This window comes from Scyliorhinus torazame, chromosome 13, assembly GCF_047496885.1.
Source record: "Scyliorhinus torazame isolate Kashiwa2021f chromosome 13, sScyTor2.1, whole genome shotgun sequence".
Classification (NCBI taxonomy): domain Eukaryota; kingdom Metazoa; phylum Chordata; class Chondrichthyes; order Carcharhiniformes; family Scyliorhinidae; genus Scyliorhinus; species Scyliorhinus torazame.
Window position 1 is genome coordinate 196,216,510 of NC_092719.1, and position 26,031 is coordinate 196,242,540.

At 46.5% G+C, this 26,031-nt stretch overlaps 1 protein-coding gene across 1 annotated transcript in view; it reads right to left on the reverse strand.

The window, feature by feature from the left end:
* LOC140388490 (calcium/calmodulin-dependent protein kinase type 1-like) overlaps positions 1-26,031 on the reverse strand; it is a 315,146-nt gene that overhangs the window by 25,375 nt on the left and 263,740 nt on the right. The window contains exons 5-8 of the mRNA XM_072472766.1: positions 7,908-8,046; positions 4,594-4,720; positions 3,219-3,294; positions 1,226-1,338 (exon numbers count right to left, since the gene is read on the reverse strand). Of these exons, the coding sequence (XP_072328867.1) occupies positions 1,226-1,338; positions 3,219-3,294; positions 4,594-4,720; positions 7,908-8,046 (455 nt within the window). The remainder of the gene's footprint in view (positions 1-1,225; positions 1,339-3,218; positions 3,295-4,593; positions 4,721-7,907; positions 8,047-26,031) is intronic.

Sequence of the window (26,031 nt, forward strand, 5' to 3'; positions counted from 1 at the left end):
CTGCCTGCGACTGCTCTGCAATGAGAGCCGCCTACAGGGCAGCTGCTCTTTATACTTCCCCTCAAGGGGGCGGAGCCAGGGGTGGAACCCACAAGGGCACCAACATGATACAATCAGTGTAGTGTAGTACAGTACAATGGTCCATAGGTGGAGCCCACATGGGCAACAGCATGGGACAATGTAGTACAGTGGTGAATGGTTACTATAATACGTTCACCACAGGAGTGTCGGAAACAAAGGCTGTAACAAGGCAGCAACAGGGATTTAAGGTTTTATGCAGTGGGGCGGGAAATATAAAAACAAAGGAAGTGATCTGGAATTTGTTTTCGAGATTGCTTAGGCCACAGTTGGAAGATTGCAAGCAGTCTTGTCACTCCACTCCAAGGAGGCTATTAAAGGTGGAAAATGATAGTGAAGGATGCACCGGAACGATACCGGGAATGAGACGTTACTATGTAAAGAATCTCAAGAAATTGGGACATAATCCCACTGGAATGAAGGAGGTCAAAATTACACTTTAGGCTGTTTTTCGACATTACAAAGGTTCCAGCCAGCTGCAGGCTGTTTTTGCTGATCTAACAAAGAGTTGGAAAATCCCACAAAGTATTGAGAGGACAAACAATAAATTGTTTCTACCCGCTGCTGAAATCAGTAAGAAGGGAGCATGACCTCAGACTTTTCTCCAGGATAATAAAGCAGAAAGTTGGAAGGAAATTGAAAAATGTAATCCTGCAACACAAGTTGCGACTGAGCTGCAAACTACGCAATCATTTACAATGGAATTTGTTAAGTATTTCAAAAGGCGGAGGATTGTTTCTTTAAATTCTTTCATGGGATGCGGTTGTCCATGAGGCCATCCCTAACTGCCCCTGAACTGAGTGGCTTGCTAGCATTTCAGAGGGGGAGTTAAGAGTTAACCAAATTGCTGTGGGTCTGGAGTCACATGTAGGCCAGACCAGGTAAGGACGGCAGATTTCATTCTCTAAAGGACATTAGTGAACCAGATGGGTTTGTAACAACGATCAATGATAGTTTCATGGTCGAAAACTAGCTTTATATTCCAGGTTTTTTATTGACTGAATTTAAATAATAGAGGACTGGAGCCAGATTCCTGCAGAACTGTTTGCAAACTGCTTTACTGCCCTGCATGTATCCTCAATCTGAGAGCCTCGCAGCGAATGGGACCACCTGGATATGTCAGTATAATGTGGTGACCAGGGTGTACCTGACTCTGAAATATCGTCCCAGTATGGAGAATCGAATTCATATTCAGCCTTTAGAATCTGCTCAAAGAGCTTCGCATCGTTCTCATCGTAAAACGGAGGGTAACCACACAGCCTGCAGAAGACAGGGAGGGGAAAAAGACAATGTCGAATGAGAAACCTTCAGGCTGTCCACGCAGTTATTAGGACCGGAGCTCCAATAATATGTTTGGGAAAGAGATTCCCTGGAGTGAAGCTGTCTCCCCATCCACCTTCTCATTATCTGAGAGTTTTGAACAGTAATCATTTTAAATTTAATAATTTTACATTTAATCATTGTAAATTTAACTTGGCAATTTTGATGAATCTTCCCACTCATCATGGCTCAAGATATCAAGACGAATGGAGTATCAACTCGGCGGGATTTAACGGTTGTTCACGCCGGCGGGAAATTTCAGTCCCACGCTGGCACATGGGTTTCCCAGTGAAGACCGGTGCAGTCAATGGGAAATCCCATTGGCAACGGTGGGACCATTGGCAGACCGCCTCCACCTCCGAAAAACACAGTGGGGGCAGTCGGTAAATCCGGCCCCCATTTTCAGGAATCAAGTCAGCTGCAGAGGTTAAGTATTGTATTTCTCATCTATGCAAAACTCAGTCTCCAAAGAACATCAGATTCTCACACCGGGCAGACAGTCTTGTAACTTCTCTTTGTGAGGTTAATCAGTGAAAGCCGAATTGAGTACAGTTTTTGGGACCACAGAACTGCTGAACCAACTTGTATAAATGTAAAAAATTGTTTATCAGTACAAGAAATGATACATAAGACCTCCTGTCAGTGGGTGGCACCAGGCATGCATCATGTGACTGACGTGACTCAGCAGTTGGTAGTAGGACGGATAGTAGGACAGTCGCACTTAGAGTAGCTCCCTAGGAACTTGAGTAACGTTGTTTGTATATCGATCTGTTAGTTACCATCCCACGTGCTTGACAATAAATCATCATTCTGGTTGAACACATACATGTTCTGTGTATGTCTTCATCATCGAGGGAACCACGGATAACAACAGTAATTGTCCCTGATCCACTCCTCAAATCACCCCCAACACCCTCTTCCCTTCCCACAATTCCTTTCCATGCAAGCAGAGGAGGTGCAATACTAGCCCTTTTACCTCGATTCTTCTTGCCATCCAAGGCCCCAAGCACTCCTTTCAAGTGAAGGGATGATTAACTTGTATTTCTTTCAATCTAGTCTACTGTATCCCCTGCTCACAATACGGTCTGTTCTACACCGGGGAAACCAAATCCAGATTGGGCGAACACCCATATTCAGTCCATAAGTGTGACCCTCCCATGGCCAGCCACTTTATTTCTCCACCTTGCTCTCGCCCTGACCTCTGTCCTCAGCCTCCTGCAATGTTCCAACGAAGATCAACACAAGTTCAAGGACCAGCACCTCAACTTTTGGTTAGGCTCTTCTGGACCCAACTGTGAGTTCAACAATTTCAGACCTTAAATCTCTTCCCCCATTTTGTTTCCATTTCTTTGCATGGTTTGGTCTTACTCTCGTTTATTTTTTCTCGCTTTTGCTTTCGGGTGGCAGCTACTCACCATTCCGTCATTCACACCTTCCCTGGACACATCTTTTGTTGCTTTATTTGTCCCATTATCACTCCCTTTAATCCTGCATTACCAACTCTTTTTGTAATTTAAGTTATTGACCTGAAATGTTAACTCTTTTCCTCTCGCCATAGATTCTGCCAGGCCTGCTGTGGCATTTTGCAGCATCTGCAGTATTTCTCCTGCCTCATTTCCCCAGGACCTTACAGCCAGCAAGGACGAGGTACTCATCCCAAATCCCATTAATTTGGTTTGAGTGTGAATCTAGGTTAAAGCCATTCAAAGATGTTTCAAATCCAGTGCTGGATTAGTTTATCTCCAGTTGCCGTTAGCAGATTTGTCTTGTTTGGTCCATTCACTCTCTTTCAAGGTCAGATGCATATGAAGATAACTTACAAAATGTAAGAGATGACACCTATGGACCAGCAGTCAACTGCTTTACTGTAGGGTTTCTGGGCCAGAACTTCCGGAGCTGTGAGAGGAATCAAAAGATGATGGGTTAGCAGAATGTATAGCAACTCATCCCTCCGACAGAACACAGGCATCACTGACCCCTGGTGACAATACGTCAAATCTAGGCCCATTTCTTATACGAGCAACTCACCCATTTCCACTGTCCTTGTGTGTTTGTCCTTCACTAACAGTGAATTACTTCTTAATGTAAATTCCTATGGATATGATGCATCAGAAATGTGTTGATCTACCCAAAGTAACATTGGTCTAGTTCTCGTTGCCTCAATACTGAGCCACACAATTTACTGGAAGGTGAAGCGAAGAGATAAAGGGCTGGATTCTTCCGCCCCTCCCGCCGCAGGATTGCCATGGGCGGGACGCGGTCCATGTAAAGGTCCATTGGCCTCAGAAGGACATTTCTGGTCACCAGGCGGGCCCGGCCGGAGAATCCTGCCCTTGGAAAAGTGAAAATAAACCTGGGATCTTTCTTCATGTAATTCTTCCCTGAACGCTAAAGACAAACAAAAATGGGGCAGGAAACCGCAGTGACTGAGAGTCGATAACCTATTCCCTTCTTAAATATTGGAGACAAATTCCCTGTCCCCAAATGCCTGCACAATAATCCCTGGTGAAATCCTTTATAAGTAGAGTGTCCTTCCATTTGGTCCTTCTGTGAGTTGCAAATAAAATTATCTTCTGAATTATTCAGGAATGTTTCCAAGCTGAAGAAATTGCTGGGCTGAAGAAACTTGTCCTCTTCCCACACGCTGCCTTCTCTGTACCGCCCACATAGGCTTCCCGTGTTCTCCCATTCTCACATTCCCACTAGATGCTAATCCACCTGAGCACACCAATCCTGTCCATCCATATCATCTAGTTAAAGCTTTCATTCTGATAAACGAGACTTGAAAACCAATTCCACGAATACTTGGCCCACATTTTTTTAAAATTATTTTTTTGAACGGGGGTGTCGCTGGCAGGCCCGGCATTTAATGCCCGTCCCTAACTGCCCTCCATTTCAGAGGGCAGCTGAGAGTCAATCACATTGCTGTGGATCTGGAATCACATGTACTGCCGAAGGCCAGAGCTTGAGGAGAGAACCTTTGAACCAGTCAATAAATGTTTATTCACCCTGTTCAGTCCTGGTGCTCCTAAACTCCAACCAGGCACTTCTTTATTGCTGCTACCCATCCTGCACCCTCCAAACATCCCTCCACCACTTCATTCAATGCCTCTTGTGGGCGAACGGAATGTTGACATGGTCACCAGTATATCTGCCGCACATTCAGTCTGATTGGCAGTGAGTGTGTGGACTCACCCACATATCCTGGTGTACCACAGGCTGTTGACATAACGCTCCCAGCCCCCTCGATTTTAGACAGGCCAAAATCACTGATCATTATCTTGGAATCTTCATCGACGCTGTAATACAGCAGATTTTCTGGCTGCAGACAAAATGCAGAAAAAAACACTCAATTCAGTCACCGAAGACAGAGGAGTCTCTCTGTAGATCCAGACACAGGTTAGCAAGCGCAGAATGTTTGTATCGTCTGTACAAATTTGCTGTGTTTCCTCCAGTACAGTTCAGAGAAGTATGTTGTCGGCTTTGTGACATTATAGAACATAGAACAGTACAGCACAGTACAGGCCCTTTAGCCCAAGACGTGCCAACCATTTATCTTAATCTAAGATCAACCGAACCTACATCCCTTCAATTTACTGCTGTCCATGTGCCTGTCCAAGAGTTGCTTAAATGTCCCTAATGACTCTGACTTCACCACTTCCGCTGGCAGTTCATTCCACGCACCCACGACTCTTTGTGTAAAGAACTGACCTCTGACATCTCCCCTATACCTTCCTCCAATCACTTTAAAATGACAGCCATTTCCACCCTGGGGAAAAGTCTCTGTCTATCCACTCTATCCATGCCTCTCAACACATTGTACAGCTCTATCAAGTCACCTCCCTTCCTTCTTTGCTCCAGTGAGAAAAGCCCTAGCTCCCAAAACCTTTCTTCATAAATTTGCCCGAATGCAGATCCTGTTGGGATGGAGATCAACATCTCCACCCTGTGCCCTGGCATGGTGGGGGGACCTGCTGGAATTCTTAACTCTTGAGAAGGTTAAGTTTGAACTGAGGGGAAGGGTGGAAGGGTTCTACAATTCATGGGTGTTATTCATTATGCACCTTCAAGAATTGGATTACATTGAGTATTGGGGGGGGGCGGTTGGGAGGCTTGGGGGGGGGGGGGGGAGGGGGACTGTATGTGTTAACGGCGACAATGGGTGTTTCCTGATTCCTTATTGCTTTTGGTGTTTATGTTAACATACGGGCTGTTGTTTGGGGGTTGGGTGGGGGGATGGCATTGTTGTTGTTGATAAGGGGATTGACAATGTATTCGTTACTGTTTATTATTCATTGGTGGGTGTAAATTTGGAAGAAATGTGAAAAAGGAGAGTAAAAATAGTTTTTAAAAAAAACCTTTCTTCATAAGACATGCCCTCCAGTCCAGGCAGCATCCTGGTAAATCTCCTCTGTACCCTCTCCAAAGCATCCACATCCTTCCTATAATGAGGTGACCAGAACTGGACACAATATTCCAAGTGTGGTCTAACTAGGGTTTTATAAAGCTGCAGCAAAACCTCGCGGCTCTTAAACTCAATCCCCCTGTTAATGAAACACATCATACGCCTTCTTAACAACCCTATCAACCTGGGTGGCAACTTTGAGGAATCTATGTACGGGGACCCAAAGATCCCTCTGTTCCTCCACACTTCCAAGAATCCTGCCTTTAACCTTGTATTCAGCATTCAAATTCAACCTTCCAAAATGAATCACTTCACATTTATCTAGGTTGAACTCCATCTACCACTTCTAAGCCCAGCTCTGCATTCTGTCAATGTCCTGTTGGAACCTGCAACAGCCCTCAACACTATTTACAACTCCACCAACCTTTGTGTCATCGGCAAACTTACTAACCCACCCTTCCACTTCCTCATCTAAGTCATTTATAAAAACTACAAAGAGCAGAGGTCCCACAACAGACACCACTGGTCACCGACCTCCAGGCGGAATACTTTCCATCCATTGCCACGAGATGCCTAGGTCTTCTTTCGGTCAGCCAATTCTGCATCCAGACAGACAAATTTCCCTGGATCCCATGCCCCTGAGTTTCTGAATGAGCCTGCCATGAGGAAGCTTATCAAATGCCTTACTGAAATCCACATACACCACATCCACTGCCCGACCTTCATCAATGTGTCTCGTCACATCCTCAAAGAATTCAATGTGGCTTGTGAGGCATGACCTGCCCCTCACAAAGTCATGCTGACTATCTTTAATCAAACTATGTTTTTCTAAATAATCATAAATCCCGTCTCTCAGAATCCTTTCCAGTATTTTGCTCACCACAGACGTAAAACTGACTGCTCTGTAATTCCCAGGGATTTCCCTATTCACTTTCTTGAACATGGGAACAACATTCGCCTCCCTCCAATCATCCGGTACTACTCCAGTGGAGAGTGAGGACGCAAAGATCATCGCCAATGGTGCAGCAATCTCCTCCCTCGCTTCCCGTAGTAACCTTGGGCCAGGGGAATTAACTATCCTGATGCTTTTCAAAATTTCCAGCACATCCCCCTTCTTAATATCAACCTGTTTGAGCCTATTAACCTGGTTCACGCTGTTTTCACGAGCAACAAGGTCCCTCTCTCTAGTGAATACTGAAGCAAAGGATTCATTTAGGGCCTCCTCTACCTCCTCAGACTCTAGGCACAAGTTCCCTCCACTATCCCTGATCAGCCCAACTCTCACTCTGATCATCCTCTCATTTTTCACATAAGTGTCGAACGCCTTGGAGTTTTCCCTAATCCTTCCCGCCATGGCTTTTTCATGCCCCGTTCTAGTTCTCCTAAGTCCATTTTTGAGTTCCTTCCTGGCTACCTTGTAACCCTCTAGAGCCGTGCCAGATCCTTGCTTCCTCAACCTTATGTAAGCTTCCTTCTTCCTCTTGACTAGAAGCTCCACTTCTCTTGTCATCCAAGGTTCCTTCAACTTACCATTCCTATGCATAATGTCTAGCACATTAAGTGTTAATGTAATATTTTATCCCACCACCAGATGGAGCTGGGGAGCAGACCAATAAAAATGAATGCCTCTCAGACTTCTGGGAGAAGGCAGGAGAAGCTTAGAGAGAATAGGAGGAGAGCAGAGAACAAGTAGAGATAGTGTGTGTCAGATAGGTGTTAGTATAGTGTAGATCATAATTATAGTTTATAGCATTGGTAGATTCAGGAATAGTGTACAAAACTGTATAATAAGTAGTGTAATAAAGTTTAACTTTGTTAATTTAACTTCGCTTTGTGGTCTTTGTGTACACTTTGTGTACAGAGTCCATCCTGAATATTAGCAACACAAAGAACACCACAGGCTTTTAAGTGCTTTGCAATGTTCTGAAATTGTGAAAGGTCCTATTTAAACGCAAGTCTTTATGTGGATCTGACACCGACATATATTTTTGTGCTGTGTGTACCTATATAAATATATAACATCTGCAGCTGGAAGACACTGAATGGGAAAAGAAAAATCACTGTTTCAAATTATTGGAAGTGGGACACCTCCGCGCTTATGTACCTTCAAGTCTCTGTGTACAATGCCCAGTTCGTGCAGGTATGTGACAGCATCAAGGATCTGCTGAATCAACATGCTGGCATCTTTCTCCGTGTAGAAGCCCTTGTCCACTATCCTGTCAAACAGCTCGCCACCAGACACACTGGAAAAGACAAAAAGGGAACACAATGATGGTGGCATGATGAAAGATTTTGGCCTCCATTTATCACTCCTATGAGGCACAGTTCTTCACATGATGAGGACAGGGCCCGTGTTTCGAGCTATAAGAACAAATGTTTAAGCAATATGGGCACACAGAGGAAGAACTAGAGGGATCCACCTTCACCATGAAGTGGTGGCACCAGGTAGATTTGGAGTTTTTCCCCCCATTTTCTTTCATGGGATGTGGGTGTCGCTGGCCGGGCCAGCATTTGTTGTCCATCCTTAATTGGCCTTGAACTGAGTGACTTGCTGGGCCATTTCAGAGGGCTGTTAAGAGTCAACCACATTGCTGTGGGTTTGAAGTCACATGTAGACCAGACCAGGTAAGGATGGCAGATTTCCTGCCCTAAAAGGACATTTGTGAACCAGATGAGTTTCACGGCATTAGTAGATAGATTCATAGGATGGGATCTTCCAGCCCTTCTTCTGGGCCTGCCGAAGGTTGGGGGTGGAATTTAGATTTCACCAGCTGCTGTGGTGGGATTTGAACCCGTGTCCAGTGAAATTACTGTGACACCACCGTCTCCCCCTGGTACTGTCCAAATGCATTGCAGCAAAAATAAACATACCAGCCTTTGTGTGTGATGTTCTTAATTCAACCGCCTCCCAGCACTACCACCAACAGTGGCAGTCTTACACCCATTGTTATTTCAGTGTAAAGATCAAAACGCGCTCGCCATACACAACCCAGCTTCAAACAGAAAAGAATGTACAACTAATGGTACACCAATTTCAAACAACCACCATTCAGTTTTACTGAAATTGTAGTGACCACACTGACACGTATAAGGCGGACAGTGCAGCAGACAGCACAGACACAGCCATCACAAGAGAGGGTTGTCATCAATGCACTGTGGTGCTTATAGTTAGGCTTTATCCCTGGACAGCTCCTCTGAAATCTCACTTTACATGACGTTTTCTTGGCTACAGGTGAAGCTCCAGCCACAAGATTTACCGCACTGTGGTTTGCAGATCTGAATCTATTTCTAGTAGAATGTAAATTATTCATAGCAGCACACACACGCACATCACTGCCTGGCTCTGTACCTGTGGGCCATCAGCAGTGACAAATTCCTTTAGGTTTTGTTATCAGTGGAATTGCGATGATGGATGCGCCTGTAACAGGGGAGGTCCCGACTATCAGGTTTCTAGTGATAATCTGGGAATATGATTGCTAACAAAACAAATAACTAGACCTTAGGAATTTAGAAATCATACCATGAGACCTCGCAGTAAAGAACGTTGCGTCTCAACGCAATAGCACCGGATAGGCAAGGTCCTACAGGGTGAGGGCGGCACGGTGGTGCAGTGGTTAGCACTGCTGCCTCACGGCACTGAGGACCCGGGTTCGATCCCAGTCCCGGGTCACTGTCCGCGTGGACTTTGCATATTCTCCCGTGTCTGAGTGGGTCTCATCCCCACATCCCAAAGATGTGCAGGCTAGGTGGATTGGCCACGCTAAATTGCCCCTTAATTTTAAAAAAAGAATTGGGTCCTCTAAATTTATTTTTAAAAAAGGACCTACAGGGTGGAGGATCTCCTCCAGTCTATGTGATCTAGCAAAATTAATCTTCCTGCAATTATTTACAATATCAGTCAACATACAGCCTAAAGAAAATCAATATTTCCACTTATGGGGCTATCTAAAACTCAAGCTTATAAATAAAAGGTAGTCAGTAATTCAGGAGGAACACCTTTATCGACAGAGTGGTGAGGCCTGTATGGGGTAATCTAGCCAAGTACTTGAAGGAGAAAGGAATAGCAGGATGTTTGGTGAGGTTAGGCAGAGTAAAGATACTCGTGTGCAGTATAAGCGTCTGCACTGACTAGTTGAATTTAAAATTGATGCAATCCCATGTAAAACTGCGGCTCCCAGAATAAAACATTAACTGGATGCATAGAACCATAGCACCACTTAGTGGGCAGATTTAGGGAACCCATCCTGTTGTGTCATAGCACCATCTATAGGACAAAATGTGCATTTTTAAACAAATTTCCTCATACTGAGTGTCATGGGCAAAATGGGGGAATGGACCAAAACGTTAAAAGTACAGTAAGTGGCTGAGGTGGTAAAGCCCTGCTGTTTAGGGAGGCAGTTACAGACGGATGGGAAATACCCAGAGAAGAGGCAGTAGGAGATGGTTAAAATTGTGAGGGTTAATATTTGCGGCACACAAGTCGTGGGTAACGAACATTCTAAATTAGAAAAGGCTCAATCAGCCCTCTTTGACCTTTAATGGTATCAACATTACTGAGCAACCCCCCTCCTCCCCCCCCCCCTTCCCCCACCCACGGTCAACATTTTGGGCGTCACCATTTTGAAGAAGCTGAACAGGAGCAGCCATCATAATACTAATCATCTTTACTGGTGTCACAAGTAGGCTTACATTAACACTGCAATGAAGTTACTGTGAAAAGCCCCTAGTCGCAACACTCCGGCGCCTGTTCGGGTACACGGAGGGAGAATTCAGAATGTCCAATTCACCTAACATCACGTCTTTCAGGACTTGTGGGAGGAAACCGGAGCACCCGGAGGAAACCCACGCAGACACGGGGAGAACGTGCAGACTCCACACTGACAGTGACCCAAGCTGGGACTCGAACCCGGGTCCCTAGCGCTGTGAAGCAACAGTGCTAACCATTAACACCTTGGGTGAAAATACAGGGACGTAGGTTCCTCTGTAACAAACAGCCCACTGACTGACCCCCTCCAAACCACTCTGTCCGTTATCTACAAGACTCAAGCCTGGATAGCTATGGTCGCACAAAACCCAAGAGCAGTTCACATGATCACTGAAAACAACATGCATGCCCTCCAGCACTGGCGGTCTGTACACAGTATGTAAGCTCGATCGGATGCACTGCAATGAACACCAAGGTTATAGCATCTCCATCCACTGCAACCTCTAACACCAAGAAGCACTGGAGCAGCAGTGTTGTGGAAGCACCAACACTTCCAAGTTTCCCTCCCAAGTCACACAGCAGCCTCACTCGGACACTTTGAAAATGTATTCATGAGTTGTGGGTGCCACGAGCAATGCCAGTATTTAGTGCTTAGCTCGAAGTGCCTTCGTGAATATCGCCACTCCTTTGTCGACGATGGAATTCTCTACACAGCCTCGTTGAGGGTGCTCCGTCATCACAAGGGGAAGGTCGACCGTCACTTTCCCAGGGCAATTAGAGATGGGGAATAAATGCTGGTCTTGCAAGTGACACCCACACATTCAGAACAAGTCTGGGAAAAAGCTTCCACACCCAATACAGTCTGTACAAAGACAGATGTACCTCACTTCACATCTCGAGACCGGAGTCTCTTCAGCATGTGAGCAGCTCCTGAGGGTCACGTTAGCTGTCTGTTCAGTTGGGGATCTACATGCAGCAGGAAAATATCAGACGGTGATAAAAACAAACTGTCCGATCTGAAGCACATCTGAAGATGCTGGTGTTAAAGTTATTTTGCTAGTATTTCTGTTCGGGAGAAAAGCATTGTACACCTTATTCTTTCCACATAGTGTTGAATTAATTTCAGTGCAGTATTAAATATAAGTAACATGTAAGTTTATATGGCACCTTATTCTGACATAGTAGGATCTGGAAATAAGGGTTCATTAGGACGGATGTTGAGGGGACTTCCGGTGGCGGCCATGGAGTGACTGGTCACACATTTGGTGGCTCCCACTCGATGGTGAATTGCATGGTCCTTTTTCACCCGATTTAAGGGGTATTTGCTGGTGTGAGGTGCAGGAGGACTGAGAGATAGAAGTGTTTCGTTGGTGGGGCCAGTTTATGGCTTACCAGACGAGGACTGTAACGAGTAAACGGCAGCAGCCTGGATGAGAGATTATTTGAGGTGTGATAGAGGAAAAGATGGCGGAGGATTCTGGGCTGTTGTTGCCTGTCCAGTGGTCTCCTGAGCAACTGGTGGCCTTTTTGAAAGCAGCAGAGTCTGGAGGCCTCAGAGGGCCCAGTGTAGGTGGTGGAGTCGCTTAGGACATCTTTTGGGAGAGTGGAGCAGAGGCTGGAGGTGCAGAATCTGGCACTCCAGAAGGTGGAGGAGTTGATGGGAGAGCATGAGGACCTGCTGGCCTCGTTGGAGGCAGAGATGGGTGTTTGTGGCGGAGAGACAAACGAGGCTAAGGGAGAAGGTGGAGGACCTGGAGAATCGTTCCAGGAGGCATAATCTCTGGATCGGGCAGCTGCCTGAAGGAATTGAGGGAATGCTGACCACAAAGTATGTGGCGAATATGTTCAAGAAGCTGGTGGGAGAATCATAGAATTTACACTGAAGAAGAAGGTCATTCGGCTCATCGAGTCTGCACCGGCCCTTGGAAAGAGCACCCTACTTAAACCCATGCTTCCACCCCATCCCCCTAACCCCTCCTATTTTTTTTGACTCTAAGGGGCAATTGAGCATGGCCAATCCATCAAACTTGCAATTCTTTGGACTGTGGGAGGAAATCGGAGCACCCGGAGGAAACACTTGCAGACACGGGGAGAAAGTGCAAACTCCACATAGTCAGCCAAGGCCGGAATTGAACCTGAGTTCCTGGAGCTGTGAGGCAGCAGTGCAAACCACCGTGCCACCGTGACGGGGAGGGGGGGGGGAGGTGCGGGGGAGTCTTTGATCATTTCCCCCCACCCACCTGAGGTGGATCGAGTGCACAGGGTGTTGATGAGGAGGCTGGAGGCGGGGAGCCGCCGAGTGCGTTGGTGATGCGGCTGCAGATACTGAGGTGGGCAAAGTAAATAGATAGAACTAGGAGCAGGAGTAGGCCATCTGGCCCCTCGAGCCTGCTCCGCCATTTAATGAGATCATGGCTGATCTTTGTGGACTCAGCTCCACTCTCCGGCCCGTACACCATATCCCCGAATCCCTTTATTCTTTAGAAAGATATCTATCTTTTTCTTAAAAATGTTTAAAGAAGGAGCCTCAACTGCTTCACTGGGCAAGGAATTCCAGAGATTCACAACCCTTTGGGTGAAGAAGTTCCTCCTACACTCCGTCCTAAATCTACTTCCCCTTATTTTGAGGCTATGCCCCCTAGTTCTGCTTTCCCCGACCAGTGGAAACAACCTGCCCGCATCTATCCTATCTATTCCCTTCATAATTTTATATGTTTCAATAAGATCCCCCCGCATCCTTCTAAACTCCAATGAGTACAGTCCCAGTCTACTCAACCTCTCGTCATAATCTAATCCCCTCAACTCTGGGATCAACCTAGTGAATCTCCTCTGCACTCCCTCCAGTGCCAATATGTCCTTTCTCAGGTAGGGAGACCAAAACTGAACACAATACTCCAGATGCGGCCTCACCAACACCCAATACAATTGCAGCATAACCTCCCTAGTCTTGAACTCCATCCCTCTAGCAACAAAAGACAAAACTCGATTAGCCTTCTTAATCACCTGTTGCACCTGCACACCAACTTTTTGCGACTCGTGCACCAGCACACCCAGGTCCCTCTGCACATCAGCATGTTTTAACATCTTACCGTTTAAATAATAATCCATTCTGCTGTTATTCCTCCCAAAATGGATAGCCTCACACTTGGCAACATTGAATTCCATCTGCCAGACCCGAGCCCATTCACCTAACCTATCCAAATCCTTCTGCAGACTTCCGGTATCCTCTGCACTTTTTGCTTTACCACTCATCTTAGTGTCGTCTGCAAACTTTGACACATTGCACTTGGTCCCCAACTCCAAATCGTCTATGTAAATTGTGAACAACTGCGGGCCCAACACTGATCCTTGAGGGACCCCACTAGTTACAGGTTGCCAACCAGAGAAACACCCATTTATCCCCACTCTCTGCTTTCTGTTAGTTAACCAATCCTCTACCCATGCTACCACTTTACCCTCAATGCCATGCATCTTTAGTTTATGCAGCAACCTTTTGTGTGGCACCTTGTCAAAAGCTTTCTGGAAATCCAGATATACCACATCCATTGGCTCCCCGTTATCTACTGCACTGGTAACGTCCACAAAATATTCTACCAAATTAGTCAGACACGACCTACCCTTTGTGAACCCATGCTGCGTCTGCCCAATGGGACAATTTCCCTCCAGGTGCCCCGCTATTTGCTCCTTAATGATAGATTCCAGCATTTTCCCTACAACCGAAGTTAAGCTTACCGGCCTATAATTACCCGCTTTCTGCCGACCTCCTTTTTTAAACAGTGGTGTCACGTTTGCTACTTTCCAGTCCTCTGGGATCACCCCAGAGTCTAGTGAATTTTGATAAATTATCACTAGTGCGTTTACAATTTCCCTAGCCATCTCTTTTAACACTCTGGGATGCATCCCATCAGGGCCAGGAGACTTGTCTACCTTTAGCCCCATTAGCTTGCCCAATACTGCCTCCTTAGTGATTACAATCATCTCAAGGTCCTCACCTGTCATATCTTTATTTCCATCAGTCACTGGCATGTTATTTGTGTCCTCCACTGTGAAAACTGACCCAAAAACCTGTTCAGCTCCTCAGCCATTTCCCCGTCTCCTATTATTAATTCTCCCTTCTCATCTTCCAAAGGACCAATATTTAACTTAGCCACTCTTTTTTGTCTTTATATAACGGGAAAGTGCACCTCGGGAGGAAACGTGCTGAGGATTTACCGAGGCTCGGGTGCGGAGCGGGCTAGGCGGCGGGTAGGCCGGTTACAATTGGATCGAGGCTGCCGCCTACAAGGAAGGAGTGAAGTTTGGGGTTTTGTATCCTGCGCATCTGTGGGTCATGCACCACAAGCAAGAGTTTTATTTTGACACGCTGGAGGAGGTGAGTGAATTTATAAGAGAACATGGACTGCGAGGTGTGTGACGACATTGAACTTTGGAGATGCTCGTGTGGGGAATGCGGGTCTACACACTGGGCCGATTGTTAGATTTAATGTGTCTGGATGCGGAATGGGTAAGTATGTTTTACCATTTTAGGGGTATTGCGGGTGAAGGGCGGCTGGGGGTAAGGGGGTAGGTGGCGGCCTCGAGTGGGGGGCCACCATATTAGCTGGTTGGCTAGTTAACGGGAGTGAAGTGGGGGGGGTCTATCTTTGGAGGGAGTGGGGGGGGGGGGGGTTGTGTTTTCAAAATGCCTTCAATAGAATGTTTTTTGAAAAAAAAGGACTGATCTTGAGAAACGATTCTTCACTGGAAGAATGGACAAAATATGGAATAAACTTCCGGCTTTAGTAATGGAGGGGGAAACTGTGCTGCCTTTGATGAAGCACTCGAGTACTGAAGGAGGAGACTTCTTATTATCCTCTTGTGTGAATGAACAATGTCTCAAGGCACTTCACAGGAATATTATTAAACAAAGCATGATACCGAGGCACAGACAGAGCCATTAGGTCATATTCACCAAATGCTTGATGAAAGTGATGGGTTTCGATGAGTGTCTTCAAGGAAGAAAGCAACGTTTTTTTAAAAATATATTTTATTCAAGTTTTCAAACACAATTTTTCCCCCTTACAAATCAACAAAAACGGTAACATGATAACATTGTTTAACTAAAATAGTGAACTAACAAAATAACACAAAATAGTGCTCTCCCCCGCCCCTTCACCCCATCTAGAACAAAAACAATTTACCCCCCCTCCCCCTTCCCTCCCTCCCTCGCTTCCTTCCACATGAGTAAAATCCTTCGCCGGGCTACTAGGGACGCAAAAGCCACAATATCGGCCTCTTTTGCCTCCTGCACTCCCGGCTCATCCGCTACCCCAAATATAGCTAACCCCCAGCTTGGCTTGACCCAGACCTTCACCACCTTCGAGATCACTCCCGCCACTCCCCTCCAATACCCCTCCAGTGCCGGACAAGGCCAAAACATATGTGTGTGGTTCGCCGGGCTTCCCCCGCACCTCCCGCACCTGTCCTCCACTCCGAAGAACCTGCTCAACCTCGCTCCCGTTATATGTGCTCCATGTAGCACCTTAAATTGGATCAGGCTAAGCCTGACACACGAGGAAGAGGAATTTACCCTATTTAGGGCATCAGCCCACAAACCCTCCTCAATCTCCTCCCCGAGCTCTCCTTCTCATTTTCCTTTCAGCTCTTCTACCAGCTCCTCCCCCTCTTCTCTCATCTCCCGGTATATTTCGGACACTTTGCCCTCCCCGACCCACCCCCCCGAAAGCACTCTATCCTGGATCCCCTGTGTCGGGAGCAGCAGAAATTCCCTCACCTGTTGTCTCGTAAACGCCCTCACCTGCATAGACCTAAAGATGTTCCCCGGAGGCAGCTCGTACTTTTCCTCTAGCGCTCCCAAGCTCGCAAACGTCCCATCTATAAATAAGTCTCCCACTCTCCTAATTCCTGCCCGGTGCCAGCTCTGGAACCCTCCATCCAACCTCCCTGGGGCAAACCTATGGTTGTTCCTGATCGGGGACTACACCGAGGCTCCCAACACACCCCTCTGTCACCTCCATTGCCCCCAGATACTTAGTCTTGCCGCCACCACTGGGTTCGTGGTAAACCTTTTCGGGGAGAGCGGTAGTGGCGCCCTCACCAACGCTTTTAAGCTCGTTCCTTTACAGGACGCCATCTCCAGCCTTTTCCACACCGCCCCCTCTCCCTCTATCATCAACTTACGGATCATCGCCACATTGGCGGCCCAGTAATAGTCGGCCAAATTCGGCAACGCCAGTCCCCCTCTGTCCCTGCTACGTTGCAGGAACCCCCTCCTTACCCTCGGGGCCTTCCCTGCCCACACGAAGCTCATGATGCTCCTATCTATTTTCTTGAAAAAGGCCTTAGTGATCAATATAGGGAGACATTGAAACACAAATAAGAACCTCGGGAGGACCATCATCTTAATCGCCTGCACTCTGCCCGCCAGTGACAGCGGCTGCATATCCCACCTTTTGAAATCCTCTTCCATTTGCTCCATCAGCCGAGTCAGATTGAGTCTGTGTAGGGTTCCCCAGCTCCTGGCTATCTGAATCCCCAGGTATCGGAAGTTTCTTTCCACTCTCCTTAGCGGTAGGTCATCTATCCCTCTACTCTGGTCCCCAGGGAGTATTACGAAAAGCTCACTCTTTCCAATTCCAATTCACCTAACATCACGCCTTTCGGGACTTGTGGGAGGAAACCGGAGCACCCGGAGGAAACCCACGCAGACACGGGGAGAACGTGCAGACTCCACACAGGCAGTGACTCAAGCCGGGAATCGAACCTGGGACCCTGGTGCTGTGAAGCAACAGTGCTAACCACTGTGCTACCGTGCCGCCCTCACACAGCGACAGAGGGACAGTGCATGGAATTAAGAAGACAACTTGCTCCAGGATCCCTCAGCTACAACAGCAGACATCCAGGGAAATCAAGATGGGCATGTCCACAGTAAACTTGGGTCGCAAATTTTAAAAAACATGCAGAAAATAAAGAGACCGGTTCTTTATTGAATTTTGGGGGCGGCGGTGGTGGTGAGCCGGAGATCAGACGGAAGAGTAATTTCTTTTTTATTCGTTCATGGGGCATGGGCGTCGCAGGCTGGGCCAGCATTTATTGCCCAACCCTAAATGCCCTTGAGGGGGCAGTATCAACCATACCACTATCTCAGGATAGAATTAAAAATAGAAAGGCAGGGAAGGTCGGCTGTAGTGGTGGGCTCCAATTCTCTTGGGAGTTAGAGTTGCACTTTTTACGTAACCGGGGACTATGGATAATAATGGTCTTTCCAACACATGGATGGCCAGGAATCTCTCATGCTATTACTACCTGCAATTGGCACTTTTGAGGATTTACAGGTTGATTATTCAACCTGTTTGGTCACATTGTGAACACACCGTCCTTGTCCATCGAGCCCTGCAACGGGATTTGAACCCCGATCTTCTGGCTCAGAGGCAGGGGTGTTACCCACTGCGCCACAACACCTCTGCAGGTTTGCGTACCAACGTAAAAATATCATTGCAATGTGATACATCAATTGCCAGTAGCTTGTCCAGAAACACTCGATGTCCTTTTCCTACTAAGCCTCAATCCCCAGCATCTCCCATGCATGCCAATCATCCAGCTCCTCCCAGCACCCTTCCCTTGGACACATGCAACAAGAACTTCCAGTCACCTCAGAGGGATGAAAGATAGAAAAGGGGATGAAACCTGAACAAAGCCAAGATCAAAGAAATAGATGCTCAAAGGAAGAGAAGGTTACAGAAAGGGAGTATGTCAAGAATAGGTCTGGTGGTGAAAGCACCTCTACACCACAACTGCTAGGATGAGGATTTTACAGACACGCTCTCAGAGCCACTTTCCAATGAGGACTTTGCCATAATCCCAAATGGTCCGCTTGTACCTGTAAAAATGGTGGAAGCAGATTCACATCAACTTGCAAATCTACTTGGATAGATACTAGCAAGGAAGGAGGAGGAACTATTTCTCCCAAAGGGTTGTGAATCTGTGGAATTCACTACCCCAGAGGGCGGTGGATGCTGGAACAGTAAATTTAAGGAGGAGTTAGACAGATTTTTAATTGCTAATGGGTTGAAGGGTTATGGTGAACGGGCAGGACGGTGGAGTTAAGGCCAGGATGAGATCGGCCATGATCGAATGATGGAGCCGACTCGATGGGCCAAATGGCCTAATTCTGCTCCTCTATCTTACAAATGTATGAAGGGAGAAATATTCAGGGCTGTGAACAAAGAGTAGGAGAGACAGACAGATTGGAGAGGATGCTCAAAGTCCCATTGCATGTACTATAGTCTGAATGGGCTTCTTCTGTGCTGTCTATTGATTCGGATGCTGGTAGTCACACTAAGGAGGAGGTGGCAGATAACAGGAGTCTCATTTTAGAAGGGAAAGGCGAATGTGGAATGGAAAAGTTGGACCTAACTTGCCTCCCCTTCCCGTTGACTGCAATGAGCAGGCTCCATCATCAGCACCACTTGAAGATAATAGCTGTTCATCTTCATTAATCCAGGCTGCATTCATGGGAGCAGCACTCATTTTGAAGTAGACAGACTGAATTAAATTATCAAGTACAGATTAATGGTTTACACTTGATCATAACTTCCATCTACTCTCTGATAATTTAGCTCAATACAATCTCTTTTAAACTACATACAATGTTGGGTTTTCTTAACATGAATGAGGTTGCAAATTGCCACGAGGAAGAGTGAGATGGGCTCGAAAGGTAATGGGAAAAACATTGCCTAATAAGTAGGTAGCAATATCAGAGACAAAATACAATGGTTATTAAAGTTACCAAAGCTGCTGATTGCAAAGTGATTTGTTTGGACAAGACCGATCCCACAGACTGCATTTATGCTCACGAAAGCAACAAAAATACTTCAAGTGATAATTTTGCCAACCTGTGCTCCCAGCCTAGAGCTTTTCTGCAATCCCATCTCTACTACTGCCTTTGGCGATCTGGGAGCCAGCGAATATTGTTCCCTTAATGCTTTTTTCCACTTTTCATTCGGCAGTGTCAGCATTATGTACCCCTAGGTTTAGAACATGGATGGTCAAACTCCCACCACAACCAATTAACAATCGCCCTCCCCAGAGAGTTATGTACACTTTCCACACCACTCATCCTTATGCCAGTACTCACTGAGATAACAACACCAATTATTGTTAAATAAAGGCAACACTCACTAGGAGCCCACACAATCACAGCTTGGATTGAAGGAGGTTGGAGAGGAATTTCCCAGATTTCTTTTCCCAGCACAAATTAGCCTGGAATTTTCATCTGTTTTTTTGCCTCTTCCAGGAGACCACACAGTCTTGGGTGGGCTAGAATGTGTACAGGCGGGTATCACAATGCCGAGGGAAAGACTGAATGAACCAGAAGACCTTTTTGTTATCATAGATTATCATAGAATTTATCATAGAATTTACAGTGCAGAAGGAGGCCATTCGGCCCATCGAGTCTGCTCGGCTCTTGGAAAGAGCACCCTACCCAAGGTCAACACCTCCACCCTATCCCCATAACCCAGTAACCCCACCGAACACTAAGGGCAATTTTGGACACTAAGGGCAATTTATCATGGCCAATCCACCTAACCTGCACATCTTTGGACTGTGGGAGGAAACCGGAGCACCCGGAGGAAACCCACACACACACGGGAGAACGTGCAGACTCCGCACAGACAGCGACCCAAGCCGGAATCGAACCTGGGACCCTGGAGCTGTGAAGCAATTGTGCTATCCACAATGCTACCGTGCTGCCCTATGTTCTAGAACTGTGACAATGATTGAGTAGGCATACCAAAGAACATCTGGGGCGAAATTCTCCGGAACCGGCGCGATGTCCGCCGACTGGCGCCCAAAACGGCACCAATCAGACGGGCATCGCGCTGCCCCAAAGGTGCGGAATGCTCCGCATCTTTGGGGGCCAAGCCCCAACATTGAGGGGTTAGGCCGACGCCGGAGGAATTTCCGCCCCGCCAGCTGGCGGAAACGGCCTTTGTTGCCCCGCCAGCTGGCGCGGAAATGACATCTCCGGGCGGCGCATGCGCGGGAGCGTCAGCGGCCGCTGACAGTTTCCCACGCATGCGCAGTGGAGGGAGTCTCTTCCGCCTCCGCCATGGTGGAGACCGTGGCGGAGGCGGAAGGGAAAGAGTGCCCCCACAGCACAGGCCCGCCCACGGATCGGCGGGCCCCAATCGCGGGCCAGGCCACCGTGGGGGCACCCCCCGGGGCCAGATCGCCCCGCGCCCCCCCCCAGGACCCCGGAGCCCGCCCGCGCCGCCTTGTCCCGCCGGTAAGGTAGGTGATTTAATTTACGCCGGCGGGACAGGCATTTTAGCGGCGGGACTTCGGCCCATCCGGGCCGGAGAATCGAGCGGGGGGGCCCGCCAACCGGCGTGGCGCGATTCCAGCCCCCGCCGAATCTCCGGTGCCGGAGACTTCGGCAACCGGCGGGGGCGGGATTCACGCCAGCCCCCGGCGATTCTCCGACCCGGCGGGGGGTCGGAGAATTTCACCCCTGGTCAGAAGTCGACTTTTGTACCTCTCGTCTTTGTTATATTTGAACCCAGTTTATTTTTTAAAATTCATTCAATGGATGTGAGTTTCACTGGCTAGATCAGCATCCATTGCCCATCCCTAATTGTCTCTGAAAAGGAGGTGGTGAGCTGCTTTCTTGAACAACTACAGTCCATGAAGTGTGGGTACATCCACAGTGCTGTCAGGGAGTGAGATTCAGGATTTTGACTCAGGTCAGGGAAGTCAAAAGGGCACCAAACAAACCCATTCAATGCGTTGAGCTCAGAAATAGAAAATGGGCTGTCACACTGCTAGGACTATACCAAAGACCACCAAATAGTGGAAGGGAGTTAGAAGAGCAAATATGCAGACAGATATCTGGGTGCAAAAACAACAGAGCAATAATAGTTGGGGACTTCAAAAACCTTAATATCAATTGGGATACGAAAAGTGCAAAGGGCACAGAGGACGCAAAATTCTTGAGCTGCATTCAAGAGAACCTTTCTAGCCAACACCCAAAATCCCAACGAGAGGAGGAGCAATTCTAGATTTAGTCTTAGGAAACGAAGCTGGGCAAGTGGATGAAGTTGCAATGGGGAACTATTTTGGAGATAGTGACCATGATCCAGCTAGATTGTGCATCGGTATGGAAAACGACAAAGATAGACCTGGAATAAAAGTTCTAAATTAGGGGAAGACAAATTTTACAAAGCTGAGAGGTGAAATTAAATGAAATGAAATGAAAATCGCTTATTGTCGCAAGTAGGCTTCAAATGAAGTTACTGTGAAACGCCCCTAGTCGCCACATTCCAGCGCCTGTTCGGGGAGGCTGTTACAGGAATCGAACCGTGCTGCTGGCCTGCCTTGGTCTGCTTTCAAAGCCAGCGATTTAGTCCTGTGCTAAACAGCCCCTGAGCTGCCAAGAGCGGACTCAATATAGCTATTAGAAGGAAGAATTGTGCCAAAGCAGTGGGAGGCATTCAAAGGTGAAATTCTAAGGCACAATGTAGACATGTCCTCACAGAGAAAAACATGGTACTGTCAAATCTAGAGCTCCCTGGTTATCCAGGTGCATACAGGCCAAGATCAAGCAGAAAAATAAAGCTTATGACAGACACAAAAGACTTAATACAGTTGAAAGCCTAGAGGAGTATAGAAATTACAGGGGTGAAGTAAAAATGGAAATTAGGAAAGCAAAGAGAGGATCTGAAAAAATATTGGCAGGCAAAATCAAAGAAAATCCGAAGATGTTTGACCAATACATTATGAGCAAGAGAATAATTGAGGAAAAGGTATGGCCTATCAGAGGTGTACATGGTAACTTGCAGGTTGATTCAGAAGATGTGGGCAAGGTTTTCAATGAGTGCTTTGTCTCTGTCTTCACTAGGGAGGGGGATGATGCAGACATTCCACTTCAAGTGGAGAAATGTGAGATTTAGATACAATAAGCATAGTGAGAGAGGAAGTATTGGAGGGACTGGCATCCTCGAAGGTGGAATAAATCACCAAGGCCAGATGGGCTGCATCCAAGTCTGGAGAAGGGAGCCAGGGAGGAAATAACAGATGCTCGGGGGATCATTTTTCAATCCTCACTAGATACAGGCGGAGGATTGGAGGTCTGCAAAAGTTGTACCATTATTTAAAAAGGATTTGAAGGATAGGCCAGAGAACTATAGGCCGATCAGTCTGACTTCAGTGGTGGGCAAATTATTGGCAACAATTCTGAGAGACTGGGTAAACTGTTACTTAGAAAGTCACGGATTGATCAGGGGTAGTAGGAATACCTTTGTTAAAGGAAGATCGTGCCTTAATAATTCAATAACATTTTTTGAGGAAGTAACAAGGAGAATTGATGAGGTTAGTACAGTGGATGTTGTCTATATGGATTTCAGTAAAGCACTTGACAAGGTCCCACATGGCAGACTGGATGGAAAAATTGAGATCTCATGGGATACAAGGGAAGGTGGCAAAATGGATCCAAAATTGGTTCAGTGACAGGAAACAAAGGGTACTGGTTGATGCATTTTTTGCGAATGGAAAACCGATTCTAATGATTTCACTTGGCTCAGTCTTGGGGGCCCTTGCTGTTGGTTTTATATATTAATGGTTTAGGCTTAGATGTGAGAGGCATGATTGGGGAGTTACCAGATGACACAAAAATGAGCCATGTAATTGATAGTGAGGACGATAGCTGTCAACTCCAGAATGACATCGACATCAATGGGTTGAGTGGGTAGAGAAGTTGAAAATGGAATTTAATTCAGCAAAGTGTGAGGTGATGTATTTGAGAGGGCAAACAAGCAAAGGAATACTCAATAAGCAGGAAGACAATGAGTGGAGTGAGGGACCTTGGAGTGCATGTCCACAGGTCCTTGGAGGTGGCAGGGCCGGTGGGCAAAGTGGCTATGAAAGCATCTGCAATACTTTCCTTTATTGGGTGAGGTATTAAATACAAAAGCAGAGGTGTAATGATAAAACGCTGGTTAGAGCATAGCTGGAATGTTATATACAGTTTTGGTCACCACGTTACAGGAAGAACAAAATTGCTCTGGAGAGTGTGCAGAGGAGAATACAAGAATGTTGCCATTGCTTGAAAATTGCAGGTGTTTCATTTTATAAATTTAGAGTAACACATTCTTTTTTTTTTCCAATTAAGGGGCAATTTAGCATGGCCCATCCACATAATCTGCACATCTTTGGGTTGTGGAGGTAAGACCTGTGCAGACACGAGGAGATGTGCAAACTCCACACGGTCAATGACTCGGGGCCGGGACCGATCCTGGGTCCTCGGTGCCGTGAGGCAGCAGTGCTAATCACTGTGGCACCATGCCACCCTGAAAATTGCAGGTATGGGGAAAGTTTGGATGGGCCGAGTTGTTTTCCTTAGATTAGAGCAGGGTAAGGGATAACCTAATGGAGGTGTACAAAATTAAGAGAGGTCCAGATAGGGTAGACAGGAAAGACTTCTTTCCCCTAGCTGAGGGGTCAATCACCAGAGAGCATTGGCAAAGTTCTTGCTGTCCATTTCCTTTGTTCCCATTTATTTTATTTTATGGGTTTGGTTTATGGACCCAAAATCGGGAAGTGTCTTTAAGCAGAAGACTCTGTTCAAACAGCCTGCTTGCCAGGACACTGTGTTCCAGGCTTCGTGTTTGGGAGAGGAGAAGCCAGAATTGGCACCGGGTGGATCTCAGGAACCAACTTTGGAGGAAGTAAGTTCAATTGGTTAACTGGCCACCGGTGAGTTGGCCAAGGGCAGCGTTCTGCCTGACAACCAACGGTCAATGATTGGTTCCTGCGAGATGCTTTCTGAGATAACTTGACAGAAGTGTTGAGTCTCGCTTGCTATCTCTATTGTTCTGAAAGCAGTGCGTGCCTGGCACATCCTTTGCTGTGAACCTGAAATGATGCTGAGTCTGCAGAGGAAGTAGACACCTTGCCAGAGATAACCATCTCAAGCCGAGAAGGAAGAAGTACCAAAACGAAAGCCTGAACTTCAGACAGACATTAACCGGAAGTCATCGCAGTGCATCAAAGATCCTTATCTGTTTATTTTTATTTATATTTTCTTTCCCTTTCCACCACACTTTCCCCTCAGTTGTTTGTCTGTAAGTGTGTGCATATCTACACTATAGAGAGAGACTGGGGCGAGTTGGGCGGGTTGGAAAGAGGTATTAGATAGTAAGTCACATTCTTTGTCCGTTTAATTGTAATACTGTAAAAAATAAAAGGTCACTTAAGTTTAAAGTTACAAACGTGGTGACTGCAGTTTATTGGGCTCAACCAAGGACTCGGGTATTTTAAATAAAATCTAATTTCACCTGTATTGCGATTCCGGGTCAAGTAAGGCTGGAATTGACCGTGTACTAGCCCAGGGTGTCACAACAGCATAGATTTAAGGTGGTTGGTAGAAGGATTAGCGGGGACATGTGGAAAAACATTTTCACCCAGAGGGTGGGGGTACCTGGAATCCATGGTCTAACTTGCTGGTTGAGGCGGAAATGCACAACTCATTTAAAAGGTATCTGGAGCTGCATCTGAAATGCTGCAATCTGATAGCCTATGGACCAGGTGCTGGGCAGCGGGATTAAAATGGGGGGCCAGGTGCTGGGCAGCGGGATTAAAATGGGGGGCTAGTTTATTTTTTCTATTTTTTTGGACGGCGCAGACATGATGGGCTGAATGGCCTCTTTCTGCACCGTAACCTTTCTATGGTTCTCAATATAAACAGCAACTTTAACATGACCCAGCTTTGACAGCAAAGGCCAATACATTTAACCAATAATAGCATAAATAAAAGTGAGCTGGTGGATGTGTCGGGACTGTGCTAGAATCCCAACAATTTGCAATTGGTAAGACTGTAATGAAAAACTGCTAAACCACAAGTATCTTTTATGGTAAATCAAACTTTAATTTAAACACAGAATTAGCCATATTAGCAACACAGTAATAGTTTTCCAATTGACAGTAAAAACCGTTTGTAAACAAAAGGAAGAAACACTTTAACTTGCTATCGACACCTGGTACTGTATATTCCAATAAAGCATGCTTTATTGATGGGCTGAATGGCCTCTTAGAATGAACTAAAGCATAGTTCAAATGCCACTTATAAATAAAGGTAACAATCAGAGTTACTTGCTTCACTGTGGAGATCTTTGGAAAGAGACCCTTTCAGGAACAACCTGAAAGCACTTCTTGTCAGGCTCAAATCCGATGGCTAATTACAAACTCCAGACAGACCTGGCTCCTCCTAATAATTACATCATCTGTATCCCAAGCATAAGGCATTCTCCAGTCTCTTCCCACTAAGATGTCCCATGATCTGCTTCGCTAGGACTAAACACAATCACTCAAATTATCTGCACCCAAGGTAAACTCCTAAATATAAACAATATTCCACTTCTTAGAGCTATCAATACGCAAACAAGTAAACAGGGGTTAAAAATCAATGACTACCTCACCTTTACAACCCCTTAATCATAGCTTTAGCGGACATACCTTTATGTATTTT